The following is a 16823-nucleotide window of genomic DNA, read 5'->3' as shown; positions in this document are numbered from 1 at the left end:
AGCTGGGTCGGTAGCGGTACAGTGAGAGGAGCTGGGTCGGTAGCGGGACAGTGCTGGGAGCTGGCTCGGTAGCAGGACAGTGAGGGGAGCTGGGTCAGTAGCAGGACAGTGAGAGGAGCTGGGTCAGTAGCAGAACAGTGCGGGGAGCTGAGTCAATAGCAGGACAATGCAGGGAGCTGAGTCAGTAGCGAGGCAGCGCAGAGAGCTGAGTCAGTAGCGGGGCAGTGCAGGGAGCTGAGTCAGTAGCGGGGCAGTGTGGGGAGCTGAGTTAGTAGTGGGACGCTGAGTCAGTAGTGGGACAGTGAGGGGAGGTGAGCAAGTAGCCGGGCAGTGCGAGGAGCCGGGTCTCCTGCAGGTCATTAAGTGAGGCTGACTCAGGACAGAGCAAGGCTGAGAGGGGACTGAGTCTAAAGTAGGGCAGTGAGGGGGTACGGATAGAACTGCTAGATACTGAGCCTGAAGGACGCTGGGAGTGAGAGGTCTGCTGGAGCAGGCAGGGCAGTGGTACCTTGAGTGGGCAAAGGCAGGTAAGGCCGTAGTGCCTGTTCGGAGCTCTGTGAAATCTGCCCCTCCTCTTCTGGTCATAGCCATGCCCCCCACACACTCCACATCCTCACATAATACCAAACCAAGTGTGTCTACTGGGCTCCCCTCCAAGCACGGTACCCCACACGTCACCCCCCCCTCACGCCTGCTTTGCTAAAGCCAACTTTCCCTGGTGCACCTTACTTTTTCTTTGGGGGGAGGGTTATTAGTGTGAACGCCTCTTTCTTCTCCCTCAGCTCTCACGCCCTATCCACTCCCACTGTTGTTTCTTATCAGAGGTCATTAGCAGCTGACGTTAAAAAGATAAATACACTCCCCAAACACTGATAAATTCACCCAGGTACTCTCCTTGCAGTACTCTAATCATTCATTCAGTACTCAAGTACTCATGCAGTGACCTAGGCCTTAACACATGGACTGCTACAAACCCTGCTCCAATACACAAGCAGTCCTCCAACCACTTACACACTTGTCTTTCACACCTTCAATTACCCAGGCAGTACCTATACACTCCAGCAATCACCTTGTCACTCCCCATGCACTCCTACAGTCATCCATCCAGCACCGTGGACTAATCCAAACAGTGCGCCAAAACCCGAACACTTATACATTCACCCAGGCACTCTCCTTGCAGTAGTCTAATCATTCAGTCAGTACCCAAGTACTCTTGCAGTGACCCAGGCTTTAACACATGCACTGCTACAAACCCCTGTCCACTGTGCATGCAGTCCTCTAACCACGTACACACTTGTCTTTTCACACCTTCAATTGCCCAGGCAGTACCCATTCACTCCAGCAGTCACCCTGCCACTCCCCATGCACTCCTCCAGTCAGCCATCTAGCACATTGCACTACTCGATTCACTGCACCAAAACCCGAATTCACCCAGGCACTCTTCTTGCAGTACTCTAATCATTCAGTCACTACCAAGTACTCACGCAATGTCCCAGGCCTTAACACATGCTCCTCTACAAACGCCTGTCCACTATGCATGCAGTCCTATAACGACATACACACTTGTATTTCACACCTTGAATTACCCAGGCAGTACTTATACACCCCAGCAATCACCTTGTCACTCCCCTTGCACTCCTCCAGTGACCCATTCAGCACCATGCACTAATCCATTCACTGTGCCAAAACCCAACCACTTTTAAATTCACCCAGGCACTATCCTCGCAGTACTCTAATAATTCAGTCAGTACCCAAGTATACTCACGCAATGTCCCAGGCCTTAACACATGTACTGCTACAAACCCCTGTCCACAACGCATGCAGTCCTCTAACCACCTACACACTTGTCTTTCACAACTTCAACTACCCAGGCAGTATCCATACACTCCAGCAAACACCCTGTCACTCCCCATGCAATCCTCCAGTCAGTCATCCAGCACCATTTACTAATCCAAACACTGCGCCAAAACCCAAACACTTATAAATTCACCTAGGTACTCTCCTTGCAGTACTCTACACATTCAGTCAGTCCCAAGTACTCATGCAGTGACCCAGCCCTTAACACATGCACTGCTAAAAATCCCTGCCCACTATGCATGCAGTCCTCTTACTACCGACACTCTCATCTTTCACATCTTCAATTACCCAGGCAGTACCTATACACTCCAGCAATCATCCTGTCACTACCCATGCACTCCTTTAGCCAGCCTTCCAGCACAATGTACTAATTCAAACTCTGTGCCAAAACCCAAACACTTATAAAGTCACCCAGGCACTGTTCTTGCAGTACTCTAATCATTCAGTCACTACCCAAGTACTCATGCAGTGACCCAGGCCTCAACACATGCACTGCTACAAACCCCTGTCAACTATGCACACAGTCCTCTAACCACGTACACACTTGTCTTCCACACCTTCAATTATCCAAGCAGTACCCATACACTCTAGCAATCTCCCTGTGACTCCTCATGCACTCCTCCAGTCAGCCATCCAGCCCCATGTACTAATTCATTCACTGCGCCAAAAACCAAACACTTATAAATACACCCAGGCACTCTCCCTGTAGTACTCTATTCATTCAGTCAGTACCCAAGTACTCATGCAGTGACGCAGGCCTTAACACATACACTGCTACAAACCCCGGTCAACTACACATGCAGTCCTCTAACCAACTACACACTTGTGTTTCACACCTCCAATTACCCAGGCAGTAACTATACACTTTAGCAAACACCCTGTCACTCCCCATGCACTCCTCCAGTAAGCCATCCAGCACCATGTACTAATCCAAACACTGTGCCAAACCCCAAACACTTATAAATTCACTCAGGCACTCTCCTTGCAGTACTCTATTCATTCAGTCACTACCCTAGTGATCACGCAATGTCCCAGTCTTTAACACATACACTTGTCTTTCACACCTTCAATTACCCTGGCAGTACCCAAACACTCCAGCAAACACCCTGTCACACCCCATGCACTCCTCCACTCAACCATCTAGCACCATGTACTAATCCAAACACTGCGCCAAAACCCAAAAACTTATAAATTGACTTAGGCACTTAACTTGCAGTACTCTAATGATTCAGTCAGTACCCAAGTACTCATGCAGTGACCCAGGCCTTAACACACGCACTGCTACAAACCCATGCCCACTACGCATGCAATCTTCTAACCACCTACACATGTGTCTTTCTAACCTTCAATTACCCAAGCAGTACCCATACACTCCAGCAATCACCCTGTGATTCCCCATGCACTCCTCCAGTCAGCCATCCAGCGCCATGTACCAATCCATTCACTGCGCCAAAAACCAAACACTTATAAACTCACCCAGACACTCTCCTTGCAGTACTCTAATCATTAAGTCAGTACCCAAGTACTCATGCAATGACCCAGGCCTTAACACTTGCACTGCTACAAAACCCTGTCCACTATGCATGCAGTCCTCTATCCACCTACACACTTGTCTTTCACACCTTCATTACACTGGCAGTACCTATACATACTAGCAATCACCCTGTCTCACCCTGTGCACTCCTCCAGTCAGCCATCCAGCACCATGAACTAATCCAAAGATTGCACCAAAACCCAAACACTTATAAACTCACCCAGACACTCTCCTTGCAGTACTCTAATCATTCAGTCAGTACCCAAGTACTAATGCAGCGACACAAACTATAACACATGGATTGCTACAAACCCCTCTCCACTACTCATGCATTCCTCTAACTACCTACACACTTGACTTTCACACCTTCAATGACCCAGGCAGCCCCTATACACTTCAGCAATCACCATGTCACTCCCCATGCTCTCCTGCAGTCAGCCATCCAGCACCATGTACTAATTCAAACACTGCACCAAAATCCAAATACTTATACATTTTCTCAGGCACTCTCCTTACAGTACTCTAATCATTCAGCTACCACCCAAGTACTCACACAATGACCCTGGCCTTAACACATGCACTGCTACAAACGTCTGTGCACTACACATGCAGTCCTCTAACCAATTGCACACTTGTCGTTCACAGCTTCAATTACCCAGGCAGTACGTACACACTCCAGCAATCACCCTGTCACCCCCTTGTACTCCTCCAATTAGCCATCCAGCACCATGGACTAATCCGAACACTGTGCCAAAACCCAAACACTTATAAATTCACTCAGGCACTCTCCTTGCAGTACTCTAATCATTCAGTCAGTACACAAGTACTCATGCAGTGACCCACTTGCTCCTTTCTACTCTTATTCTGCCTCTTTCTGTTGCTTCATTTCTGCACCTCTCTTGTTTCTTTCTGCACCCCCGTTGTCTCTTTATGTACCTATTCTGACACTTTCTGAACTTTTCTTGCCATTTTCTGCACCTCTCTTCCCTCTTTCTGCACGCCTGTTGCCTTTTTATGCACTTTTCTTGCTTCTTTCAGCAATTCTCTTGCCTTCTTCTGCACCTCTTAGTTAGAGGTAGTTTTAATCCCCTTGCCCTATTATTTACTAGGGCCGTACAGGGAAGGTCATGCCAATCACAGGGGAACCCCAATCCATAGTGTACCCTAGTGAATGTAAGTGTTTTCACTGTTTTATTAGTATCTATCAGCATATCACTCGCTCCGGACCTGGTTAGTCAGAATAAGGAATCACCAGAACCCGTCAGCAAAAAGTTGGGGGCACAGGATGACTTTGCAACAAGACCTCTCTCTGCTCCTCTGATGGTTCTATGTGCACATCTCTTGCTTCTTTCTGTACCTTTCTTCGTCTTTCTGGACTTCTGGTTCCTCTTTCTGCATTTCTCTTGCTTCTTTATGCACCTTTCTTCCTCTTTATGCACATGTCTTAACTTTGCAGGCATGGTTTGAAATTAGCATTTAAAAAACCTTTCAAATTCTCTGAAAAAAACACAGGTTTCAGGCGCATTATAGTTATAAATTAGTATTTAAAAAACCTTTCAAATTCACTTAAAAAATCATAGGTTTCAGGGCATTATAGTTAGAAATTAGGATTTACAAAACCTTAGAAATTCACAGAAAAAAACGCAAGTTTCAGCGATGTTATAGTTAGTTGGACTTTTACTCGTACAAACCAGAGAAATTCGGCCGTTATAGTTAGTTCAGCTAACTATAACTCATGCCCCTGCAATGCAATGCTGATGACGTCACATATTACACTATTTATGACATGATAACAGACATCACTGATTACATCATTGATGACATCTCAAATGACATCACTGATGACATCAACGAGCGTCCTGTATATCTGCAATACCTGTGCTATTCAAGATCACTGCTGCCGAGAAACTATTTTAGTTATAAAGTCCAAAAGAGGGGATTGGGACACTTCATTTTCAACATTGAGGTTCCCGGAAATGGTCTAGAGCAGGGCGAGGCTTATGAAGGCGCAGCAGTTAAAAAAATCTGTGAAAACAAGCAAGCGCGCTGAGGTAGCAGGGGGGAGAGAGGAGGGTGCCTGCGCCGCGCGCCTAAAGTTACAAGCAGCAGGGTGAGGGGGATAGAGGAGGGGGCCTTTCTCTTGCAGGCGCCAGCTGGAACCATCTGTTAGTAATTATTAGATGGTTTGAAAGCTCGCTCCCGCAAGGGAATTGCCAAACGTGCACTCGTTGCCATTCAAAGCAATGCAATGCGTGCACATTTTTGCCCGTAAAGGTGTGCAGAATACTAAAGGTCTTTTTCCTAATCAGCGTATGCGCACTGCGTAGTCGAGACCTAAAAAAGAAAGGATGTGGTATTGCCCTGAGGGATGGGTTTCCAGTGGCAATACCACCCTCAAGAGGGGGCCGCTTTCCCCCCAAAAGAAAGAGGGCATGCCCCGGGGGATGGTGTCTCCAGGGCCAAAACTGGCACAGGGAAGGGGGGCCACGGTGCCCCCTTTACTTAAAAAAATACATAAATAGATTTTTAAAAAGAACAAGCCCAAGGGATGTGGTCCCGGTAGCTGAAAGCGGCTTGGGGAGTGGGGCCGTATGGCCCCCCTCCTGTTTAAAAAAAAAAGTAGCAAAGGCCCAACCTTGGGGGATGGGGTACCCGGGGGAGAAATAGGCCTTGGGAAGGGTGCCGCGTGGCCCCCTTCCATTTTATCACAAGAAAATGGAAAAAAGGGGTCAGGCAGTTTGGGAAGGGGTTCCCCATGGCCCAAAAGCACTAAGGGAAGGGAAGGGAGGGCACACAACACCCCTTCCTTGAATTTAAATAATGGAAGCCAGCAACTCGCTGAGGCCCTGCTCCCTTTCTTCACTACTACTACACATGCACTTCCTGGCGTGTTGTTGGTTGGTGGCTGAAGTCCCTTTTATTGCTGAGGGACTTTAGTGAATGTTGTATTTATCTACTGCTGAAGTGCAGATACACGATTATCATACGTGTAAAAAAACATTGAATCCAATGACAAACTATTCCCGCTCTATTTTGAGCAAGGCAATTCCTTAAAAAGAATCCGCACGAACGTGCAAAATGAACGGAGGTTCTAAATTCAGCCAAACTTTTTGGAAGGGAAAAGAAGCGGTCACCACAAAGAAATTAAATTAAAGTTAACAACACCAATTAAATTTAACTTACGCCAGGAACAAAATAAAATAAAATAAAATAAAGATCACATACATACTGCCCATGTTAGATGTGAAGACATCTAACATGGGCTTCGATTGGAATTATATAGAGCATATTATCAAGCCCATTATCGCCACTTCATCGGCAGTTTTCTGCCGATAAAGCAGCGATAATCTTATCTCCTGTCTTGATAATATGCCCCCTGGTTACAAAGCAAGAAACAGTGAAAATTAAGGAAAGAAAGAAAATAAATAAGAGGGGAAAAAAAAGGCAAAAACATCTTTCTTATTGATTCAACTACTTTGATAATTTGACCATATTAACAAGCTTGCTACTTGGTGGTGCTTTAACCTTCCAATATTTTTATTTTTTAGAAATGTAACATTTCAATTGAAATAATCTTATTCTTTAGTTTAACAATGTTTCATTTGGATGGCTATATTCATTTTAATTAGACTTAGAAGGCTGATTATTGTCATTATTTAAACAATTTCCAATATTTTCCAAATACAAATCACGTCATGCATTCACTATATTTACAATGAGTCTGAGTATTTCAGTATAACATGCAATGCTCTAGTTACAGATCTCTTTTGTTGATCTAGACATACTGACAAAAGATTATGTTCTTGGTATCCTAGGACATGCCCATTTTAAAATATACCTATGGACTATTTTCAGAAGCAGCAGAAAACAATGCTTCTTGTTTTAATTAACCTATAAAGTCAGAGAGTCAAAAGAACCCCAGTCATCGCAATGGCTATACTGTGATCTGACTGTCAGGTTGGGCGCATTGCTAGGGCGGTCAGTGCCTCGGAGGCCAAGTTGCCAAATCTGACAGGAAGAGGGTTTGGGACTGAGCAGGCCATTGTCAATGCAGAAACTCACCTGGTGGCCCTGTAGCACCAAAAAGCAGAATCAAATTCCTCAGTTGAGAATGTGGATGAGGCTGGAAGTCAGAGTGAAAGGTCTTGATAATTTAAGTAAGGGGCACATGTGGAGATGCTGCAGGGTCACAACAACTATTTCCACGGAATTAAACAGAAAAGATACATCTGACCCATGAAGGTTTAAGTAACACCTATGAGTAAGTGGGAAAGCTGAAACACCAATTATAATTCTTATAGACATGGGAACGAGGGACAGGATTCTGAAATAGCTGGTTCCGTTGAAGGGGATCCTCTGTAGGGAAGATCAGATATTGTTATTCCCACATCAGTTCCACAGAATGTGGCCGAGGAACATGGCCCTGCCCAGGGTCTGGCTGGGAATAGCACCCAACCCTGGCAGGTTGCTACTCAGCCGGCCCTGCGGGGTACTAGTAAAAAGCTCCGCTCTCGATTTTGTTACTGGGGGCCGATATTGCAGCACGACTGCAAAACCTGCCCTCAGTGACAAAAACTGCCCCCACAACCAGAAGACTGTCTGCCACCCCTCCGCCGACCTGGGAAACGCCCGGTGCTGCTATGGCCAGCCTGGCACTTGACTTGCTGTACATTACAAAGAACAGAACATGCTGAGCAATATGATTGTTCCCCCTTCTAGGCTTATGGTGAAACAACAAATAAATGTCAATTGATTCCTTGGTGGAAGAAATTTCTTGGAAGGTGTGAGGGGTTTACCAGGTTGATGTTTGCAGAGAGAATAGTTCCACTGCTGTAGTTGATTCTACATTTTTGGGGGATTGATTGGGTGGGTCTGAGTACAGATGCTTCTGACCTGGGATTAGTGTCGTTTGTGGGTTTGGAGGACATTGGTATGGGAATGCAGGATCAAGTCCCTAAGACTGTGTTGTCTATTGTGACTAATACAGCTGTTATTTGTGTTTTTTTCTGCTGTTTATGCCTAGAGCGGTACATATCACAAAACATACAGTACTATCTTGTTGTTGAGCAGACTGCTGTGTTGGTGGTTTGCTGGATGACTAATGCATAACTATCGTTAAACATTTTTCTTGTGTTTTGGGGCAACGTTTAAGAATAAAAAAATAGCCACATCATTAACAAAAGTTCACAAAAAGGAAAGTGACTACAAATGGGAATACATATTACTAAGCTGGCCATTCATTATGTATTTTGGCAAGAAAAACACTCATGCAAGTGAATTTAAAACCTCTTTCTTGTCCCCACACCTATATAACACTTTGACCAATGATCACTATATTACCCATACAAATAAAACTTTGATCATGGTTCTGAGTTTCTCGTGTTCTTTGTTATTTCCTACTGTTTCTGTATAATATTTGTGTTTTTTGTAGATGATGATATTGTTTATTGAGCCAGTGTTTGATGAAGGTTTTACCAATGTTCTGCTCAGGATGGAGTTAACTGTTGTGTTGGATTATCTAAGCTCTAGTCGCAGAGCAGATGTCCCACCTCACCAAATTCTGTGTTCTTCTCAGGTCTTCATTACAAACCCTGATGGCACTCCTGCTCACCGTGTCCCAGTAGTTGCTACCCCCGGAAACATTGAAGGCAGTACTCAGGAAGATGGTACCACTACGTTGACAATAAACACAGTAGCCAATATGAATGAGTTATTTATTACTGTGAGTAATTGAATGCTGAAATTGAAACACCATACCTCACGCAAAGATAGACATTCATCACACCGAGGCCTTGAAGTCACTAACTGTGGAACATCTTCACACGCAGAGTGATGACTCAAATATAAAGATATAATTCTCCCCTTTGAGGCCTGAATATGAGTGCCCCAGAATCGTTTGGGATAGCAATTGCATCTGATAAAATCAAACACAGAGTTGTTCAGATTTTATTAGGTACTTTAACTAAAATGTATCCTGAGGTTATGCCCTGAAAATTGTGCATAGCGTGCAGATTTTGGTTTTTACCAATGCAACATCCAAATGTTGTAGTACATCTGGATCTTTTTCACTCTTTATATTCCATGTGTTTGTGCAAGTATTGCAATTTACTGGTCCACTTATCTGCCACTTGCATACATTGACAACTATTGCACACCCACAGTTACAAAACTACCCTCACACAGAGGGATGAGCCTCATGTGCAAATGAACACTTCTATCACATGGACAATGCAAGGGATATAGCCAGGCATCTGAGGTTACTCAAGTGCTGTGGCACAGAGGGAAGCACAGCTACTAAGGTGTGAGGTAACACAGTGAGGAAAGCATCAGAAGGCTGAGGAAAAAACTACAGAGCAGGTATTGGGGTGCTAAGGGAAAGAGTAATAAATCTACTCCGTGGAGTTGTGGACTCCCTAATAATCTGAAAACAAAGAGATGAGGAACAGAATGTGAAACAGACACTAACATGCTGAGTTGTCTGAGTTTAGAACTTATCTGCAGGGCCGGACTCGGAACCACAACTGGCCCTGGCAAAGTGCTTGGCCGCCCCCCCCCCCCCTCATTCGGGGGGTTGGAGGTGTTGCCGAGCTCTTTGCCGGACTGGGTTTCAGCCGTTTTTGGTACAGGGACGATATTGCAGCTACGCTATAAAAACGGCCCTGTAACAAAAACGGCCCCCGGCGGCCCAAAACCGGCCCCCACCAATGCGGCTTACCGGGGGATTGCCCGGTGACCGCTATGGCCAGTCCAGCCCTGCTTCTCTGGTGTTGTTGTGAATTGAGAAGAGACCAAGTGACTGAGAAATAGGATAAAAAACATTGTGAAACTAAGGGCAAAGCCACGAACTGACACAGAGGAATCACATGCTTACAGTACTGTTATATTAGAGTATTGTTGTTCAGCTGGCACATCTGGATCAAAGTATAAGCCAGTGTTTCTTCCAAAAGTGATCTAACTTTGATAATGTTTATTTTTCAGGTTGCCACAATACATCATCTGCATCAAGATAATCATCAGGCGAAGGCAACAATGAAGGCAATTGCTTACAAGGGTCAAGGACACTCCACGAACTATCTCCACATTGGAGCCAAAGCCAATGCTCTGAAAGTGGAGGACAACCTGTATGTGAACTTCAATGTGAAGAGCAGTGACCCGACCACAGAGAACCAGATTAAATCCTTCACTTACATAGTAAGGACACATTGAAGAAATGGAGAAATTAGGGAAGAGAGATGATCCTGTGGCTTGGTCTCTTAGGGCAGGCTGAGGGGAAGCTCTTGAGCTTCATTCAACCAAGACTAGAAAAGCTAATGCATGGGAAGGGTTCTAAGATTCATCCAGCTCGGAACAATGGACCTAGAAGGGGGTGCTGAGGATCATTCCATTAGTTATCATCAGGCTGAGCAAATTTCTTAATGTTCATCGAATAAGACTAAGCTGGAAGCTGGGCTAGGGAAGGGCACTGGGGTTCATCAAACTGTGCAAGGGAAGTGGCGGAGCATGTTGTTAGTCTCCTTGGCTTAACAACATCCTACGCCAATTCTGAAATGCAGGGCTGCACCATATTTATAAGAATATGGTGCTGCCTGTCATGGTCCAGCATAGGTAGAGCGAGAAGGGGATTGCACATAACATACACAGAGGAGAATGGAAGGATGAATGAGCTTGACTACATCTACCATACTGCCTAGGGAGAAATTAATTGTCTTTTCTTCCTTTTCCCTATTTAAGCCACGCCTACCTTAGAAACTGGGCTTGTCACTGTGAACATATATGGCCTGCCGATAGCTGCTCTGAATCGCCTGTCTTGAAGCGAGCCTTCAAGCCCTTCAAGAGAGAGTCTGCTTTTGATGAGCGCCTCGCTGAAGCGCGCTCCTCCTTTCTGTGAGTCAGGCAGCTCCCTTGCTTCCTCGCCGCTTTTATTCACTCCGAAGCACAAAGGGGGCTTGAGGGCATGCATCGATTATAGGGCGATCAACAGAGTGACAAAGAAGAATAGGTATTCTCTGCCATTAATACCTGTCCTACTAGACCAACTGAAAGGAGCCCAGGTGTTCACCAAACTGGATCGCCAGGGAGCCTACCATCTGGTACGGGTGCGGCGAGGGGGGGACTGGAAAACGGCATTTCGTACCAAATTCGGACTGTACGAATATTGAGTAATGCCCTTCGGCCTTTGCAACGCCCCTGCTGCCTTCCAGTATTTCATGTACGAAGTCTTAGGAGGGTTGTTGGATGTATCATGTATTGTGTACATAGACGATATTCTGGTTTACTCAGCGTCCTTAAAGGAACACATCCTTCATGTATCTGCCGTGCTGGAACAACTACAGTGGTTTACTCTCTACGCTAAGTTGGAGAATGTTTTTTCCACACCACAGAAGTGGAGTTTTTGGGATATGCCATCGGACTCAATGGCCTCTGCATGGACCAAAAGAAAATACAAGTCATTATTCAATGGAAATCCCCCTCCTGTGTGAAAGCATTGCAGAGCTTTCTTGGCTTTGCAGACTTCTATAGGAGGTTTATCAAAAAATTCTCCAGAATTATTCAACCCTTGACACACCTCCTACAAAAAGGCTCCTTAAAGGAACACATCCCTCATGTGTCTGCCGTGCTGGAACAACTACAGTGGTTTACTCTCTACGCTAAGTTGGAGAATGTTTTTTCCACACCACAGAAGTGGAGTTTTTGGGATATGCCATCGGACTCAATGGCCTCTGCATGGACCAAAAGAAAATACAAGTCATTATTCAATGGAAATCCCCCTCCTGTGTGAAAGCCTTGCAGAGCTTTCTTGGCTCTGCAGACTTCTATAGGAGGTTTATCAAAGAATTCTCCAGAATTATTCAACCCTTGACACACCTCCTACAAAAAGGCTCTGTATTTCATTGGAAGGAACCTGCAGAAAAGGCTTTCCAAGCACTAAAACGTTGTTTCACCAGTGCATCACTGTTGCGACAGCCTGGCGCTTCCCAGCCATTCGTGGTTGAAATAGACGACTCATACTATGCTATTTGAGGGATTCTTTCCCAACGACATCCAGACACTGGCCAACTCCATCCCGTCGCCTTCTTCTCTAAAACATTATTAACCTGTGAAGTGAATTACAGCATCACGGACAAAGACCTACTAGCAATCAAGAGAGCTTGTGCAGCATGGAGACACCACCTGTTGGGAGCCAAACATTTGGTGGAAATATACACCGATCACCGGAACCTTTTGTTTCTAAAGACTGCTAGAGCCTTGACCCCTCACCAGCTCCGATGGTCATGGTTCTTCTCTGACTTTGACTTCGTGATCAAGTATCGACAAGGACCACAGAGTGGTAAGGCTGATGCACTTTCACGACCCATGCCTACTCCGGCAGTTAGCTCAGATCCAGCTGAATAACCTCCTGTGATTTTGCAGAAGGCTTCCTTTCCAACAGAAGTAATGGTGCTGTCAACCCCTCACAAATTCCTGGAAGATGTAAAGAAACAGCTCGAATGTCTAGATTGAAATGCATGGGTTACAGAGGAACGACAACACCGTTCCGTTGTGAAAATCTGCTGTACTACGATGAAAGACTGTATATCCCTGAAGGACCCCTGCAACAGCAGGCCTTACAATGGATACACGATTCTTCCTTGGGGGGAGGGACCTTTGGGAATACAAAAAACCCTTCAGACCCTGTCTAGATACTTTTGGTGGGAATCACTAAGGAAATACACTGAAAAATATGTATTGGAATGTTCGGTATGTACGCAGGCCAAGACTCAACATCAACGAGCAAGTGGATTCTTCAGACCTTTACCTATACCTCCAGCTCCCTGGCATACCGTGTCTTTGGATTTTATTGTGGAAATGCATGTTAGCTCTGGCCATGACAGCATACTTGTGGTTATTGATCACTTTACCAAGATGTGCCCTTTCATCGCCATGACCAAGTTTCTGACATCAGGAGAATTGGCTATGTCTTTCCTACAACACGTAGTGCATTTGCATGGTATTCCATCAGTAACTATCACAGACAGAGGAACCCAATTCATGCCAAAGTTGGAAAGGGTTATGCACTGTCATAAAAATAGACGCCTGGTTATCCACAAGTTATCACCCTCAGACAGACGGCAAGACTGAGAGATTAAACAAAACTTTGGAACAGTATCTAGGATGTTTCACACTACTACAAGGGGAAGACTGGAGCACGCTTCTATAGACTGTGGAATTCGCATATAACAATGCGAATCATTCCACACTGGGATGTTCCTCCTTCTTTTGCCTCCATGGATATCATCCCAATATGTTACCAGTTGAAAAGACTGTAGCTTTTAAACATCCATCTATCCAAGAACACTATGACCACCTCAAGTTTGTGCTACAGACAGCCAAAACACATCTCGAAGAGGCTAGAAACTGAGATAAACACAACACAGCTAGAAAGAGAACAGAAATACCCTATAAGTTAGGGGATAAGATATGGCTTAACACCAAACACTTGAAACTTAAGGGTAACACTATGTTACAGCCTAGATATGTAGGTCCCTATCCAATCAACAGTATAATCAACCCCGTCGCCATGAGGTTAACACCCTGTCTCCCTGGCACCAGAATACCCATCATACCCAGGCATTTGGAAGTAGATGGGGAGGAAGAGTATAAGGTAACGGGTATCTTAGATTCCAAATTTGTCTGGGGTCGGGTACACTACCTCATAGATTGGAAAGGTTACGGCCCGAGGATCGCTCTTGGGAACCGAGGGCCAACCTTCATTGCCCTGGTCTCCTTCGGCGCTTCCATTCCCAGTTCCCCACAAAGGCTGGTGGACCACCGAGACGTTGATCGTTGAGAGGGGGTCTCTGTCATGGTTCAACATAGGTAGAGCGAGAAGGGGGTTGCATATAACATACACAGAGGAGAATGGAAGGATGAATGAACGTGACTACATCTCCCATACTGCCTAGGGAGATCTGAATTGTCTTTTCTTCATTTCCCCAATTTAAGCCACTCCTACCTTAGACACATGGCTTGTCACCATGAAGATTAACGGCCTGCCGATAGCTGCTCCGAATCGCCTGTCTGGAAAGCGACTGCCTGGATTTCCGCCGCCTTCTGCTGTCGGACACTCATAGAGCCTTCAAGCCCCGCAAAGAGAGAGTCTGCTTTTGATGAGCGTCGCACTGAAGCGTGCTCCTCCTTTCCGCGAGGCAGGCAGCTCCCAGCCTGCTGCCGCGCTTTAGCGCGATAAGCTCAAGACCATTTTTTTGCGTTGGAGCTGACATGTGAGATTTGTATCAAAATCTTCCTGAAAACGCGTGTTTAGTGCGATTGAAGTATATTGAGCCCAGAGGCTAAGAAAAGACATTACCAGCTCAGGAGAGCGCTCTTGCAGTATTTCTGGCTGCTAAATTACCACATAGCTGAAAAGAGGCTTGGAATACCGGGGCCAGCATTCAGTTTTTTAATTCCTTTTTTATACTTGGTTGTCTCCCTACATGCTGGAACCGCTTTTAAGAGAGATAGAGACTCTCTTTAAGGACAAGTGGAGATACCCTACAAGAGGATTATCTTCAGTTAAGATAAGTACCTCTTTTTTGGAATAACATTATTAGTGCCTGGCTATCTATAGAACTTATCCTGTGCGATAATAAGGAAGACGCCTCTTAATTTTCTTTTACTTTATTTTTACCTTTTGTTCCTTTTGTATCTGGAGACGTGCAGCAGTGTTGACTGTAAGTTATCACACATCAGAAATTGTTGTTTATGGTGGCATAGGGGGGGATTTCATGAATGTTCATTGTGTATCACTAACAGGGAACATGGGGCAGTTGTAGGAGAGACATCTACAACTCCCGAAGACCTTCCCATTTGGGGTTTCTGTTGCTGCACCTTTTTTGTTTTGTTTTTCCCTTTTTTCCATTTCCCATATGGTGGTATAACCTGTGGAGTGGGGATATAATTACTCGCAGGTGGTTCCATAAGGGGGAAAGGGTTAGCTGGCATCTACCATCATTCCCGCTGTACCCAGCTTCAGAGGTTAGTGGTTAACCGTTCTCTGTTGTGACACTGACCTACGTTTCCCCCTGCGCTGAAGCTAAGTTTAGCAGCTTAGCTCTAATGCTGGCGCCTTTGCACCAACGTTGGCACCTTTACACCAAAGTGCAAGGGTGTCTGCTTGCAGGGAAAGATTGTTTATGTACTGGAAGGTCCCCCTTCCTGCACATAAACAATCTTGAAATGCTCTTTTGTAACTCCTAAATGTGATGCTTATCGCAGCACACCAGAAGTTGTAAAACAGCAATTTAAAAAATATATATTGTTTATGTGCAGGAAGAGGGACCTTTCTGCTCATAAACAATCATTGGCCTTTTGCTGTTTTCATGTGTGCTGCACAACGCAGCACACATGAAAGCAGCAAACACGAGGAGAAATGAAACATTTCCCCTTGCTTCACTAGGTAAAGACCACGTTTTTCCTGGTCTGAATTCTGGCGCTGCCTCCTATTTACGCCTCCCTTGTAAATAGGAGGCGGTGTCAGAATCCATGGGTGTTCCGGTGGAACGCCCACTGCAACACCCATTGCCCTCCGCTTTCACACTAAGCATAGCATGAAAGGGTGCCTTATATAAAAGACAGAGTTAAGCCACAATAAGTGGCTTAACACTGCCTTGTAAATAAGGTGAAGCCCCTATCGCCCCAGGAAGGTCGAAAAAAGTGACGTTCCCATGGTGATAGGGGCTTGTACATATGCCCCTGAGATGCCTGGAGCGCTGGTAAAGGATGCTTAAACTTATGTAGTTAGGAGGGTTGTACTTCAAATTAATAGCTACACAAATATTGAATACTGCCAACAATATGGACTGCAAGATATCGACTTGTCCAGTAAGTTCCATATGGAAGTAAAGTTTTATGGTCTTATTTAAACTTTGGCACATGCTAGAAAACGACCAAAAAATCAGCTGTTGTCCTGTCTGTCCTGTTTAGTGTGATTAGAGGCCCTATACACTGTTAGTAGGGCAGACGGGACATCCATCACTTTTTTGAGGATGTCCATACTATTCTATTTCAGCATCTACTTACCTTGATAATATTGTGCAAGTCAATATTGTTATGTGTCAATATTCTAGGCTTCAATATTGGGGTACTAGATCTCTAGTTGAAAGGTTAGCGTTGGGGTTCAAACAGTCAGAATTAGTGAGATGGACAAGAGGCGGTCCTGGGTATATCCAACCAGGACCCAGAAGACTTTGCAACAGGAGGATCCTGAGCTACATCCAAACAGCACTAATGGAGCAAGGAGAAGGAATGATCTTAGGTGGTCCTTGGAATAGCTCTTGCTAAGCAGTGAAAATATACTGATATTCATTGAACCAGATTCAATGGCAGGGCTGGTGGATAGTCCTAGGGTTGATGCAAACAGGACTAATGGTGTAGAGAAAGAGTTGATCTTTAT

General features: G+C 45.2%; 1 protein-coding gene across 1 annotated transcript in view; it reads left to right on the top strand.

The window, feature by feature from the left end:
* Window positions 1–16823, top strand: part of LOC144764166 (A.superbus venom factor 1-like) — a 1132054-nt gene that overhangs the window by 367882 nt on the left and 747349 nt on the right. The window contains exons 10-11 of the mRNA XM_078650288.1: window positions 8967–9113; window positions 10370–10582. Of these exons, the coding sequence (XP_078506414.1) occupies window positions 8967–9113; window positions 10370–10582 (360 nt within the window). The remainder of the gene's footprint in view (window positions 1–8966; window positions 9114–10369; window positions 10583–16823) is intronic.

Source organism: Lissotriton helveticus, chromosome 1_1 (assembly GCF_964261635.1).
Source record: "Lissotriton helveticus chromosome 1_1, aLisHel1.1, whole genome shotgun sequence".
NCBI lineage: Eukaryota > Metazoa > Chordata > Amphibia > Caudata > Salamandridae > Lissotriton > Lissotriton helveticus.
This window is presented reverse-complemented; position numbering and strand designations above follow the sequence as displayed.